This window comes from Melospiza georgiana, chromosome 1 (genome assembly GCF_028018845.1).
Source record: "Melospiza georgiana isolate bMelGeo1 chromosome 1, bMelGeo1.pri, whole genome shotgun sequence".
Classification (NCBI taxonomy): domain Eukaryota; kingdom Metazoa; phylum Chordata; class Aves; order Passeriformes; family Passerellidae; genus Melospiza; species Melospiza georgiana.
In genome coordinates this window covers 149480101-149494887 of record NC_080430.1, presented here as the reverse complement: position 1 = coordinate 149494887, position 14787 = coordinate 149480101, and the positions used below count along the sequence as shown (strand labels likewise).

The 14787-nt window shown below is 41.3% G+C and overlaps 1 protein-coding gene across 1 annotated transcript in view; it reads left to right on the top strand.

Moving 5' to 3' along the window:
* Nucleotides 1-14787, top strand: part of COL22A1 (collagen type XXII alpha 1 chain) — a 218612-nt gene that overhangs the window by 86746 nt on the left and 117079 nt on the right. The window contains exons 11-12 of the mRNA XM_058040754.1: nucleotides 2420-2473; nucleotides 3205-3240. Of these exons, the coding sequence (XP_057896737.1) occupies nucleotides 2420-2473; nucleotides 3205-3240 (90 nt within the window). The remainder of the gene's footprint in view (nucleotides 1-2419; nucleotides 2474-3204; nucleotides 3241-14787) is intronic.

Genomic DNA, 14787 nt, shown 5'->3' with positions numbered 1-14787 from the left:
TTACTGTAAATATGATGATTTGAGACAAATTATTTAGCTTCTCTATCTGCTAAATAAGGCAAGTTGTATGTTTATCTCCCATCTTGCAAAGATGTTGAGATTCAATAACAAATACCACTCTTGACAGCAGTTCTTACATTGCTATTGCCAAGGACCAGCTTGTCACAGTCCTTGCTCCATGTTCAAAAATAAATTTTAGCTCTCCTCCTCTTTCTCTGCAACATTACTGAGCTACCTGGGCTAAAATCCTGCCCTTGGCAAGGAATTTAGTGCTTATTTGCAGCTTGCCAACATTACCACCTGGTATTTATTAGAGAAAGATGAAGATAATGTGATTCTCATCTTCTCTAAGCTTTCAAAGGCTGGGAGAAACAGGAGAGCTTGCAGTTATCAAAAAAAGTGGAAAATATTTCTGGGAGATAAACACCTCTGCCTCAATGACCCACACTGCCAAAGTGAGGGTAATGCATGGAGACACAGCTGATGTGTTTTGGAATGAGATATGGTAAAGAATTGTATTGGGAAATAGCTAGGCAGGAAATAGCTGTGGCAGAACTGGCTCATATGTCTGAGGCTGGGTCCTATTGATAAATTTTAGATGCTAATGACAACCCAGTCTGATTTATTTTCCTTCCACAGTCCCTCTGCAGGCTGTGTTGTTTGCAGGCAGCCAGGATGGCTGCTTGGGGCACTGGGCTGATGATCAACAGGCTGCTTCTCTCTTCCAGCACTGCTATTGATCCAAGAGTAGACAAAATCATTGCTCTGTGAGAGGTGCTTTTATACACAAAGAAATTACAAGTCTTACCTACCATTGTGAAGTTTGTGAAGTCCAGTTTATTTAGACAAGCTCTAGCAGGATGCATCTTTTCCTCCAAATTAGAAAGTGACTTAAAAGAGATGGTCACATAAAAATTTTTGTGAATTTTACCACATCCTTCTTAATTGACAATGACATAGTTTTTGTGTATGTGCTACTTGCTCTGTGAGTTTTCTTTCTTTCAGCAAAAAAGCAAAGCAGAAAGGTTAAAGAAAGAAACTTTCATATTTCCTGTGCTTTCAAAAGCATTTCTTCACCTAGGGAAAAGAAAGGATGATCCTGGCAAATGTTTTCAGGTCCTGGTGTTGCTAAGCAGATTTTTTTGAGGGGGCAGAGATCAGCATAAATTCGATAGAGACACAAAATTAAACCCTGCTGTGCTCCCTGTGGGGAGATATGGGGAGAGCAGAGGCCATCAGACATATTGATGCTCTGGTTCTGGAGGGTCCTGCTCCAGGTCTGAGACTTTTCCAGCTTGATTTTAAGTCTGTACTGACGTCACAGTGCACAAATAGGTGAGCACATTGCATTTGTAAGTGAGAGATGGGGTGCTCAGCACAGCACGTTTCTGGTTTGTACATTTTGGGTGAGAATCGGGAAGAAGCTGGGCAGAGTGTATGGGCAGAGCCTTCTGCTCCCCAGCAGCTCCCAGTGCTGCAGGAATTGAAGGAACTGGTGGCAGCACAGCACATAGCCTTAAACTAGTCCAAGTAGTGGATATATCCCCCACTGGTCTCCTTCCTCTAGTTTTGAGAGTGCAGAGAAGTGTGTGAAAATTATTTACAGGGATTTTTTCTGCAGTTGCTGGGTTTGGCACCATTTTAAGTTCTGTATCTGATAAATATTTATGAAATTTTGGATCTTTGATTCTTTGTCCCCTTTACTCCTGTACTTTTTAGGAGAAAAGTAAAGAAAAAGTTTTGCTTGGTTTTTGATTGACCATTTTTCTCTTTTCCTCCCTGTGTATGTCCTTCTCCAGTTATAACTTTTCCAACCATCATAACTTGTATCTTTTCAATTGTCTCTTTTCTATGTTACTTTCCTTCTCTCCCATTGGAACAAGCAGGAATAATGACTCTGTGTGTTGCACACTTGTGGGGGGGGAGAGAAAGGTTAGCTGATTCTGAAAATTTAGTGAAAATTTAGACTGAAAACAAGGGGCTTGGATTACAAAATAAAAAAAAACCCCTCTAATATCTTAACAATATTTTCAGGTTATTTTTTGCGCATTTTTGGCATGTACCCTCGAGGTCTTCTGCAAAGCACCTTTGCAAATATTTCCTCTCTTAATAAAAAATAAGGGCATTTGAAGTACTTCACAGGAGAAAACTCTCTGCCTTGCCAGTGCACTCCAAAGGCTTCTACCAGTATTTTCACATGAAAAATAAAAGGGAAAATAAATCTGAAAACTTGGATGTTTACAAGACATGCAATTAGGTACACCCAGTCCTTAGGGCAGGAGCTGAAATCTTGGCTGTAGAAACTGGTGGAACCAAAATTGTCCATTATTTCAGTCAAACCCTTGTTGCATCACTTTCCTTCTATGTCTAAGAAAGGAATGAATTAACTTTGTGATATTAACACATTTTCTGTTTCAAGGGAGAAAGAGGCATCCCAGGGCTTCCTGGACTCCGAGGAGAAAAAGGAGAGTCAGTAAGTAAGAAATACCCAATGATTTTGCTAAAGGAAATGAAAATGTGAGTAGTTTTCTCCTTCATGGTGAGAACCTGTTCACAGCATTGGGTGCTCAATCCCAGGAGGAGCCTGATCTCCCTGGCACTCACTGGCCTCTCTTGGAGAGGGGCAGATGAAGGTTTCATCCCTGGGTAGAGCTGATAACTGACTTAATACTGACCTTCTAATTAAATATGGAACTTGGATGCACTTGATTACCACAGCTGCACGTCTGCTGGGGGACAATATGAGGCAACTGAGCACAAAGAAGATGCAAATCCCTCTTGACTTTTTACATTCAGATGACCAAGACACAGCCTCCCCCAGCTGTAATTAATGCAAATGCCAGGCTGAGATTTTAGGCAAAAAAATCTTTAACCCTATGTAAAATTCATTCCAGTAAGTGTTGTTGGCAACTTCACATTTGGAAATGTAACATCATGCTCTTCCATGAATAAAAAATAAGATGTTTTTCTGGCTGCAGTAGGAGAATTTGGGATAAGTTTTTAGTTTAATTTGCCACTGAATTATTATGCCCAAAGAAAATTGCTTTCCCTACAGTAGTTTTGAAGTGACTTGTATGTCTATATATAAAGAGAGATAGATCTTGGATGCATAACAAGGAGAATATGAAATACGTATCTGTAGTGTTGTTTGATGCCCTTGTTCTGAAATTTACATTTTTAGCTCTTTTTTTTTTTCCTTTCTAGGGCAAAGCCTATGGCATAGGAGAGAAAGGAGAAAAGGTAAGATCTAATCCTTCACTGGCCCAACAATGAATTGCTTGCTGTTGCCTGATGTAGTTCAGAGGTTGCTTTTGGAGTGCATAGGATACAAAAGATGTTGGAATTTTGTAGGGAACCTTTATGTCTCCTTTTGCAGACAAGCTTTAGAGTGTTCATTGCTTTCTCCCCTTCATGTTGTTTGAGTTTCTTTGTGCATTGAGCATGGAAAATCTGATCAAATTCAAATCATAATCTTTCCTTTGTATAAGCAGCAGTGAGTTCGTGGAGGATAATGCACAAAAGAAATTGGCTGGAAGGATGAAAAACAGAAAGAAAGCATAATTTTGAGTTTATTGAATTTTTCAGCAGGATTAAATTTGGCTTATGAGAAGTCTGTCATAGTCTTTCTTCCAATTGGATCTGTTCATTAATAAACTGAATGAAAAAAAGCTGGAATATTTTTTTACTTCTAATATTAGGCAGGACAGAGTAATAAGACTTGGAGGACTTAAAACTGAGGATACAGAATAACCGCTGAAAATTTCTGTATTATCTATCTTGGAAAACTCTTTCATTGGTGATCAACAGTGGGAAACAAGTAGCAGGACTGGATTAATTTACATTTTAAAAAGATGGTGATTTCAAGGCAATATTGGCTACAAACTTTCTATTCTGCACAAAAAAAAAAAAGTCTCAATGCCTAGACTTCAGAAGAGAATGAGCTCTTTCTGTCTGTAGCTCTGTATCACACCTGGTTGAGGGTGTTTTCCTCAGGATCAAAGGGAAATTTCAAGTTGCAAGGAACAATGGGAAAAGATTGACAGGATAGGAGACGAACATATTAAGGAAGAAGTCAAGGTTTGTGTTGAAAATGAGATAAGGAATCTGTTGAGATGTTTTTCAGGGAATCTGTGGCTACTCAATTGCTCAGAGAATTTCAAACTATTGGATTGTGATTGTAAAGGAAGAATGCTGCACTAGAGAGAACATGGCATTTATGACCATTGCAGCTTCGCATTTGCTCTTTCTATGGTTATGATATATTGATTGTATATAGTGGTAATTCATCATGTGAAATTACAATCGAAATGCCAGTTGCTCATGGCAGGAAATTTTATTGAGCCAGGCTAGAAACATGGGGGCCATAAAAACCACATCTCTGCATTCATTTTCCTGCAGTCCTCCCACTGACAGACACAATTTAGCCTTTGAGACTCAGGATTCAACCTTTGGAAACCAGCTCGTGTTTGTCAGGTGGTGAGAGTGAGCAGTGTGGTGGGAAACATAATGTTTATGGTATTAGTTGTGCTGTAGTTGAAGCAAGTTCTTGTTTTCTTCTGTTTTGAACTCTACAGAAAAATGTCAGAAAATATATTTATCTCTGTATTATTTTCATGCATAGACAAATAGGTTTGCAGGTCTGGAGGGGGAAAAATAGAGAGATGTCACAGTATGAGCAGAACTTCTTCAGCTGGAGTAGCCAAACAGCATTGAGTGCCCAAAGAAATGTGTTGGCTTTGGAGGATGCTGAGTTTATGGTCAGCTTGTTGTGCTTATTTGGTACCTCTGCCAGCTGAGGCAGTTCTCATCTGTTCAGGGAGGGTTTATGGGACCCAGGGTGTTTGTGCCCCATGTAACCCAATGGCTCAGTGTCACTGCTGTTCCTGGTGCAGGGCAAAGATTTATCAGCTGTATGCTGCTGGCTTGATTAAAGAGAGCCTCAGGATATAGAATAATAAAATCATGGACTATTTCAGGTTTGAAGGAATCCATATGGATTATCTAATTCAACTCCTTGCTCCTTTCAGGACTAAAACTAAACTGTGTAACTAAGAGCACAATCCAGATGCTTCTTGAGCTCTGACAGGCTTGGTGCTGTGACCATGTCCCTGTACAGTCTGTTCCAGTGCCCAAGAAATAGCCAGAACCACAGGGAGCAGGGCTGCAAGTGCCTGCAATGCCAGTTACCATCAAAGTAGAATAACCTATGAAATTAAAACCTTCTCAGAGAGGAGAACACCTGCAAGGAGAGGATTCAGGTGTTTCCTTTGTTTGCCTGCTGCTCCACAATGGATGCACGAGCAGGAATTCTTGTTTCTTTCTCACTTTGGCTGTGACAGGTTTGTTTCCTTGATTTATATGGGTATGAGCCAGTGCTGGAAAGCTGGATCAGAGATGCTGGACTTCACTAACAGCTGCAGTCCGTGTGGTTGTTGCCATGCATGTGCTATGGGATCCTTTAAAAGGATGAGGCTCACATCCTAAATGTTGATGGAACAAAGTGGTCTCACCTTTGAAAAGACCGAGATGACAAGATTAAAATCACCCCCTTATTACAGACTTGCTCTCCAGCTGTGCCAGTGCCAAACACCTGTCAGACCATGCTGTTGCCAAGTACTGTTTGTATGGCATTTATGTGAGGTCTGAGGCATTTGTCAGAGGGAAAATCCTGTGCTTTTCCAGAAGGACAGGAGAGGTACCGGCCTTGCTTCTCCAGGTCATCACCTTAGTTATATCACCAAGTTAAAGCCAAAAGGATGCTTGTATTAGCATATATAACATGTTGAGCACATCATTAGTGGCAAACCCCGAGATAATAGCAGCTGTGGCTGAAAACCTAATTCATGTTGACATGAGGACTTGTGTAACTTTTGTACCCAGGAAACTCATGGTTCAAGCAGCAGCCTGGCATGTTCTGCCAGGCCTAAATAGCTCAGAATGATAGAGGATGCTTTTTTTTTTTTTTTTGTACAGAAACATGCATATGCAGCCAAGTTATTGTACACAGATACAAAAAAAAATATACCATAATGCATCTACAGGTGCCCATGTAAACCACTCTCAAGTGGATTTCCTGGAGAGGTGGGATTCACCTATTGCTGCTCTGTGTTGGATCTTAAATATCCATTGTTTACTGTCATCTTTCAGTCCTTGGAGTTCTTAATCCCTTTCACCTTAGATGTAGTCTGTCATAATTCTGCTCATAAATCTGTGTCCCTTTACTGTGTGTTCATTCACTTTTGCAAATGCTTCTGTTGTTGGACAAATGTGGACAAATATCCAATTCTGTAGCCTCATCACCATGAAAAGGAATGCTTTAGCTTTATTCTGGAGGTTATTCAAGTGGCTATCTGCTAAACCAGAAGGGCTGATTCTGGAAGAGTTATACCTCACATCTCAAATCCCTATTGATTCAAGAGGAGCAGGGGCGGGAGGAGCCACTGGAGCAGGAGGAGCAGCTGGAGAGCATTTCTGAGGACCATTCAAGCAAAAGGGGGTTTCAGTAACTCGATCAAAGTCAGAGAATTCATGTCTGACAAGGGAGGTTCTATAGAGCATGAGGTCTGCATTCCTGGGGCACAGCCATCCACATCACGAGCCAGCCCTCCCAATGCCTCCATGCAAAATTTAACTGGGAGGCTCTCAAAAACTTCTGCCTTTGTCTTGCAAAGGACTGAGCATTATGCAGTGGAGCTGAGACACCCTTCCAGCATCCCAAAGGCCAAGAGCACTGAAAAGCTTCTGCAGGCAGGAAAGTGCTTGGAAATGTTATGACTTTAGGGGGAGCAAGACACAAATCTGTCAAACTTTGAGTGGTATGGAGATATTAGTGGGAAATTTTCACCCTTTCTTCTGTTATAAAACTGAAGGGAAGGCAAACCAAGCTACCTTTCTAGCAAGTTTAAAATTAACAAAATGAAGTTGCTTTTCATCCAGCAGGTATTCAAACACCTCTTTGCAGACTGTTCTGGATGTTAAAGTTTTGTGTTTGAAACAGTGCATATGAGTTAATTAGAGAGAGACATCTGTAAGCCTCTAGTGAGTACAAAGACATTTTCTTCTTCAGGATGTCAGTGGAGCTCTGCAAAATGTAATTGGTGACAGGACAGGTCTTAGAGGTCTCCCATGAGGAGAACTGAGGCAGATGGGCCAGGAGCTCACTGCACCTTTGTTTTGACTGCTGATAGCTATTCTTAGACTTTTGTATAACTCTTGAATATTCCTAACACCTTCGTTGCCCAGAAAGAGACAGAAATTTCCATAGTATGCTCAGGGCTTAGACCAACACTATTCACAGCTGTTGAAGAAGAGCAGGAAGCATGAAAAAGGTGTCATGACACAAGTGGATCAAATGATGACTACCATGATTTTTCCACAGGAAACAAATTAATCAGAGGAAAAAACTCTAAGCATGAGCACCCATCTTTCACAGAGGTGGCGGGTGAAGGTTTCGTTATGTTTTGCACTGAGACTTCCTTCACTAATGAGTTTCCAAGAGTATCCAGGCTTTCCTTTTGTGCTTTATCTGTTTTCCTTCATGCTAATACTCACACAGGCAGCAATGAATATGAGAAACAACTTTAGTAGATAAAGTCTATATTCTCCTAGCATTTTTTTTTCATGCTAATAACTCTGATAAAAATGCAGAAGGACTATTATAGTATTTCTAAGGAGAATAAAATCTCTGAAGTGTCTTGGCTTATTAGAGATGCAGTGACTGCAAGGCCAAGCATAGAAAGGAAAAGCAGGCAGATAGTTCAGGCTCTGGGCTAGACTGTGGGACATCCAGACTTGGAACTTGGCTCTAATGACCTTGAGCAGAGCAGCTATCTTTTGTTCCCCCAAAATTAAGCTGAAGAGCCTTTTTCCCTCCAGCTCTGTATCTTTTGCCCACTAGATCCTTCTAGCAGAGGCTTTGCTTCATCTTCCCTTCTCTTCCAAATTGGAGTTATTGCCATTTTTAGGGCTTCTGGAAAAGCTGTGGAAATCTGCTCTGTTAGATACAGTGTCTCCACACACAGCCCTGTGCTCTGTCTGCCCAGAGGCAGCTGAATATACCAAAGGCCTGACCTGAAAGCCCTGTTGCTTTTTTACGCCTGTGCTGTGCTGTCAGCAGGACTTGCCAAATGAGCATGAGCTCTGTGCCTTTAGATCAGCATCCAGCAACCTGGGACACAAGAAAATGAGTGCAGTTCTGCCTGCAAAAAGTGCTGCAAGCCGGTTCAATGGAGAAAGAGAGCTTTCATCTGTGTATTTTTAAGGGATGCATTTTGGGACCAGGAGGATGGTGTGTGTGATTTACTGGCAGGTAAAGCTCCCACTGGCAGGTAAGGCTCAGGCTGGCAATGATAATTTAGATCCAAGGGCCAGAGGTGAAAGCTTGAAAACATCTTCAGTACAAAGGAGGGGAAGCAACCAGCTTGAACATCTAATAGCGGGATGTGTTGTCTGAGCTCTTAAATGATGTGGGGCCTAAGCTCACATGAACCAAGAAATAGTCTTTATTCCTGCAACTTCCAAAAAATTATCACTTCAACAGAAATGTATGTCCTTTTCATTGCTGAAATGGTGAGCCCAGCAGGGAAGATGCTCCAGTGAGGTTAAAGACCTTGCTTGGGCTGCTGTGGTGTTCAGGCAGTGTCACCAAGTCCCCAAACTCACCAATGCCACCCAGTTTACCCAGGTCTGGAGAGCTGAAGGGTTTCCCCAGAGACGCTAAGGCAGAAGCAGGCTGCAGGAACCTTGGTACATCAGCATCCATGCTGGCTCCTTCAGTGAGCACTTCTTGACAGTAACAAAATGGAAAAACATTGCCAAGTTTAGAGATAACATTGAGTTGAAATTTGAAGACAAAACAAAACCCCAATGCCCTGTCACTGATGTTCCCTGGGGACAGTGGTTATGGAAACGTTGCCTCCTCAGGGTTGAGTTCTCATCTTCTTAGTGCTCAGGTCTTCTTATTTTATTGCAGAACAATAGGTAATGTGAGTAAAACTGACCAGGTAAGGCAAAGTGAAAGCACAATCTGCAGGAATTTTTTATATATATGTTTTGGGTTTTTTTTTTTTTTTAGTTTGTTGTGGTTTTTTTGGTGCTGGAACTGTTCTTTGGCTCAGGAACTATTCTTAGCCACTGAGTGCTGGTTAAGAGCACTTTACCTCTCAGTCCAGCACTTAAACATGTGTATAATATTACCTCATCTACTACATAAGGCTGTCATGCAGTTCACTGGAGTTTTTAATATCTGTGATTTCTTCTCAGAATCCTCATATTAAAAGATGAGTTCTAGTAAAGTTACTATCTGCCTTCCTCAGTATGTTCTGAATCCTCCTGTGTATGTGGCCAATTTTGGTCTGCATGCTGAGTATTTTTGTGTGTCCTTAACTGTAGTTAAAGCACATTCTGCAGAGCTAAATAACCATGGTTTGCTGGAGTTCTTTTTCTTAACCATAATTAGAGGGTTTTAGATAAATTCTGTGGGTTTCTGTGACCCAGAATAACAGCTGCAGATTGCAATAAACAACTCAAAGTCAGCTCGCATACTTATTGTGATTGTGACAGCTTAATTCTCAGCAGTGTAAGAGGGCTAGTAACTTGGTTCCCTTTTTGTTTTCCCCCTACATAAACTTAGAAAACATGTATTTCTTTTCAGTATTGCCCCCTGTCTGGCAGGGTACTGGCAGGTGCATTGCTGGTATGCAATGACATCTACTGGCAGCCAGAAGTTTGCAAAGTCTCCAGCACTTGTTTCTTTAGAGAATTTCTCTGCCAAGATCCACTAGCAGTGAGGAAAGGAAGCATGTGAGAGAGATTTGCCAGCTCTATGTTTCTTCTGAAAATAAACTGGGAAGGGGGGGCGGGGAAAAACCAGATTGTCTTGATTCTGTAATTGATAAATCTTGTTGGAGTGGAGGATGCTCCTGAGAGTGATATTTTAGTGGATAGGTATGGATTATCTGCCTGTTAGGTGGGAAATAAAACAGCTTTCCCAGCAGTCTGGAGCACACCCTCTGAAGTGCAGCTCTAAGCTCAATGAATTACAGAGAGCTGAAGCCTCACACAAAGCAAGCTGCTATCACTAGTCCATCAAAGGTATCCTAAGCATTCCCTGCCCTTCTCCCTGCTGGTTAATCTCTCTAGTTAAGCAGATGGGTTTTCCCCTTTCCACTGATCTAAGCTCTTGCTGAGCTGTTTCTGGTTTTGTGATGGCTGAGAAGGTGCAGGTGCCTTGGTCATGGCTTCCCTGAAGGGGCAGGTAAGAGCAGCTGAGACAGGGCAGCACTTGATTTTATTCCGTTCCTGACTTGCCCAAGTGCAACTCTGGCCACCTTTCATTTCCTCTTCTGGGTCTCTCACCCTTTTTCTTAAGCACTACCTTGAGATTTTGTGTCTCCCAAAGCCCACAAGGCCTCCTGTCTCTGGCATTGGCAGGAAGATAGTGTTTTGGGTCTCAGGCTCTGCTGAGTACAAATGTACACATAGTACTAAGTGCCAGATGAGGAAAATGAGAGGATTTTTCATGACAAAAGTTTGCTTTCCTGTTGAAGCAGTGTATGGACCCTTAGTGGTTGTTATTTCAAGAATATCTGATACATTTGGTGTTGGGAGTAGGTTTGAGTCTCTGGAGACTGGGTTTTTTTCTGTCCTAGTCACTGGCTCCAAAGAAGATCTTGACCAGAGCTTTTCCCCTTCCTGTACCTCAGTGTCCAAGTAAAATGGGAAGAAGGATCATGACCTTTGTCATAACCTCTGAGATGTAAAAAGACCCAGGGAGCAGCACCACTTCATAAAGAAATAGTATAAATAAAAAAAAATAGTTTGGGTTGGAAGAGACATTAAAGATCATCTAGTTCCAACCCCTGTGTCTGGCTGGATCAAAGAGATTTATAGCTTTGGCAAAGGCTTGACTGAGCAGCCTCAGGTGTGTTTGGCAGTGGACAGCAGTGCATCACTGCAAGTTATAAGTAGGTGGTGATAAGACTTCAGGCAAAGGTTCTCTTCAGTTTGGGTGTGACATTTAAAGAGAGGTGTGGAGAGATGTTGCTGTAAAACAGCAGTGAGAAGAATGATCAGTGATTTGGCAAATTTAATCAGCAGGGAGAGATTTAAAGGTAGGGACTCTTCAAGGAGGAGAGGAATCATGGACTAGATGATTTCAGTTAATCCTGAGGAAAAGCTTTGTACATATTTCAGAGAAGCACCAGAAGATAGACTGAGGGGTGAATGTGGAATATCAGTAGCAGAAGATGGATAAGAGCAGATCAACACCAGAATTTGGAGTGCTCTGACACATTACTCCTCTGCCCTAACAAGCTCTTCTTGGAGCTACTGAAATTGATAAGGGATATGTGATCTGAAACATCAGAAACTTCCCAGAAGCAGAGGAAATGGATTTTATAGATTATTCTTGCAAGAGAAAGTATAAACCAGTATGTGTCAATTCATCCACAAGACTAGAACAATTTTCTGTGTACTTTTCATAGATGAAAGGACTTTAATTTATCAATGCCATGATACATGACTGGAATATTTTTCTGTTTCAATGAACACTTCCCTCTGGTACTTGGCAAGCTGTTTGTCTGGTCTTGAGTAATGTCAGGTGCTGGTAAGGAGCATCAGCTTGTGCTTCAAGGCAAAGAAGTTTCTGGAGCAGAGTTATGTTTTTCGTATTTTAAAGTTTCTAGAAAATGTGTCTTTAATTGAAGATCCTCTTGTCCCAACCATGCAAACATGAAAAAAGGAACTTTTGGGATCTATTAGTCCTACTTCTGCAAACCCAACTCACTGTAGCCCAGTGTATTTGTCAGGTTATTCCTCTGTGCAGTGGGATTATAGTACGGATTGTTTCCAATTATATTTTACCTCCTATTCATTATGTTCAATCATAAATAGCTCTGCAAACTCTTGACTGTTTCTTAATTTGAACGTTTCAGCAATTGTTGAACAGGAGTATTTCAAACAGAAGAGCTCTCTCTTGTACTCCCCTGTGCTCTCTGCTTTCTTTAGTTACATTCTCCACTTGGCTCAGCCTGGGTTGGAGATGAAGCAGAAGTTCAGGAGCTGCCAGGGGTGTCTGACCACCCTGGCCTCTCAGAGACTGCAAATAATATGAAGCTGATGGACAGGATTCCAGGCACCAGTGACAACTTTGAAGTCTTTAGGAAATTTCTGTGTTATTCTGAACTCTATACTGACCTTGATGACTATAGAGCTGTGCCACATGAGTGAGCTGTGATGCATCTTTTCTGCTGCAGTACCAAGCTTACAGGTGACCATGTGTCAAATTAGTTACAACCCAGCTGTTGCTTTACCTCTTTTAATGAAAATTTGGAGCATCAGGTTTCTTGAGAGAAAGATATCTGTTGGAATCTCTGAAAAATGGGACATCTTTGCACTTTAGAAGAACTGTGATCATAAAATGGAGGATCAGAAGGACCCTTCTGGTCTCATGGGGGGGCATTCATGACATTCGTGATAAGATTCAAGGGGTTAGAGAGCTTTTGAAAATTAGTATCTCCAGGGAAAGTACCTTTTGGAGACAACTGAATTCTATGTAATGGATTAAATGAAATCTTTCATACATTTGAAACATAAAATCCACAAATAGTTATCATTTAAACAGTTATTTGCACTGGGCTGGATTTCCTGATAGTCCTGCAGAACCTATGACTTCCTCTGACCCCTGTGCATCATGTCCACATTACCACTCTGTTTATTAAATCAGGATATCATAGGAAGACCCAGATGAGAAGATTTCCTTCATTTCTTCCTTATTCTTTACTTCAGCAAAGTCCAAGTTGAGATTAATGTCTTATTTTATGTGGAAGCAGAAGATCAGGCCAGCTTTGGTATCAAATTTGCCAAGATATTAACAGGGCTTTAAGGTTTTTCAGCAAATACAATCCTGCATCTGGGGACTGGAGAACGGCAGTCATTTGCGCTGCCTGCCTGGTCAGCAGCTTTTGAAAATGGAGTTAGGTGACATATATCCACTGTAGCTTTGCCTCTGAGCTGATCTGCAGATCATCCCTGGCTTTTAATGAAGACCTGGTGTTTGCCCTGCCTCTCTAAGAAAAAACCCTCAAAACCACCCCACCTCTAAATCTACAGTATATTTCAATAAAATATTTATTATGTCCTTGGTTGGTTCCCTTGAATAGAGAACCCCTGAAAAGAAAGATATAGCATTCTTCCAGACCTTGAGGTCTCTTGGAAATGCTCTAAGACATTTGAACCTGAAGACCCCACTCAGCATCTCTTCTATCCTCCCACTTCATGTGACTCATCAAACACTGCTAACAATCCAGTGTGTAACCATGGATCAGCAGTAGGACAGCTACCCATCATCTCCTCATTTATTCTTCATGAGCATCAAGCTGCCAAGGTAGATGCAGACCAAAGAGCCAGGAGAAATAATAAATTTATGGTTAAAGCACTGACCTGGGTCACAGGAAATCTAGAGCGAGTTTCTGTCTTTGCCCCAGACTCTGGGACCTTTGCCTGCCCTCTCCTGTGTTGTAGCTCTGACTGATCACCCTCATGAGGTGACAGCAATACTACAGTTGCTGTAACCCCCTTCTCATTCCACAGGGATGCTGTGAAATTAATTAACAAAGGAGAGAGGGGGGGTGTTAATGGTGAAGTGCCACCACTCCACAGTTAAATTTTATTTCTGTTTCCATTTCATCATGCCCAGTTTGTTTTGTTTCTCTTTAAATCTTAATATTTTTCCTCCTACTTTGGCTCTAGACCCCCAGTTTGTGCAGCTGCCAATACACTGAATGTGTGATTCATGGGGGTCTGCTTGGCAGATTTTTTGCAGGTCTTCCATTGACATTTTGTGACAGGGTTAGAAATTTTAATTTCATACCAGGATTAGAAAAATGGCACTTTTCTAATGAAAAAGTAGATGTAGACCAGTTTGGAACATAAACAGAATGTATGGAATTGACCTTAGAATGATCTGTCTTCTGTTGACTGGTCTGTGTGCTGAAGGGAGAGACCAGTGATTTTATTTGAATTTGACTGGCAAATGAGAATCTAACCATGTGTTTTGGACTAACTTTTCCCCATTTTATTTTTTTTGTTTAGCTTGCTCTATTTTCATTAACATAGGCCACAACCCAGAGTTGCAAATAAAATATGTGATTATAGGCCACAGCTGTTCTCCAGTTAGAAGAAATATTTGTAAACTTGGCAGCTGCTTGAGGAGCTGCAAATGGGAGAAAGAAAACCATTTACATTTGAGTAGATTGCTTAAAAACATCACTGAGGAATTTTTCCTTTATGTGCTTTATGTCTCTCTAGAATCAGGTAATACTGAATTGTTCTATCTCTACATCTCTCCTTATACCTGCAGATTCCTTCCTTCTCTGTTTTAGGTCACTTCAGAAAAAAAAAATATTAAGAGCTTGGATATGGCAAAATCTGTGCACTAGTTTCTCCCACTCTGATGAAATAAATAATCTAGGAATTAAGGTTATTTTTTTCTGTAATTCCATCACTATCTGCACTCAGACATAGCAGGATCTACATGGGATCTTGTACTGGTTTTTGGCTGGGGTGGAGTTAATTTTCTTCATGGTGGCTGGAATGGGGCTCTGTTTTGGATTTGTGTTGATAATACAGAGATGTTTTTGTTATTGCCGAGCAGGGCCCATACAGAGCCAAGGCCTCTTCTTCTTTTTGTATGGTCACATTGAGGAGGAAATTTGGGTGTTGGGAAGACATACAGCCAGAACAGGAGACCCAGACTGACCAAAGGGGAATTCCAGACCATGTGACATC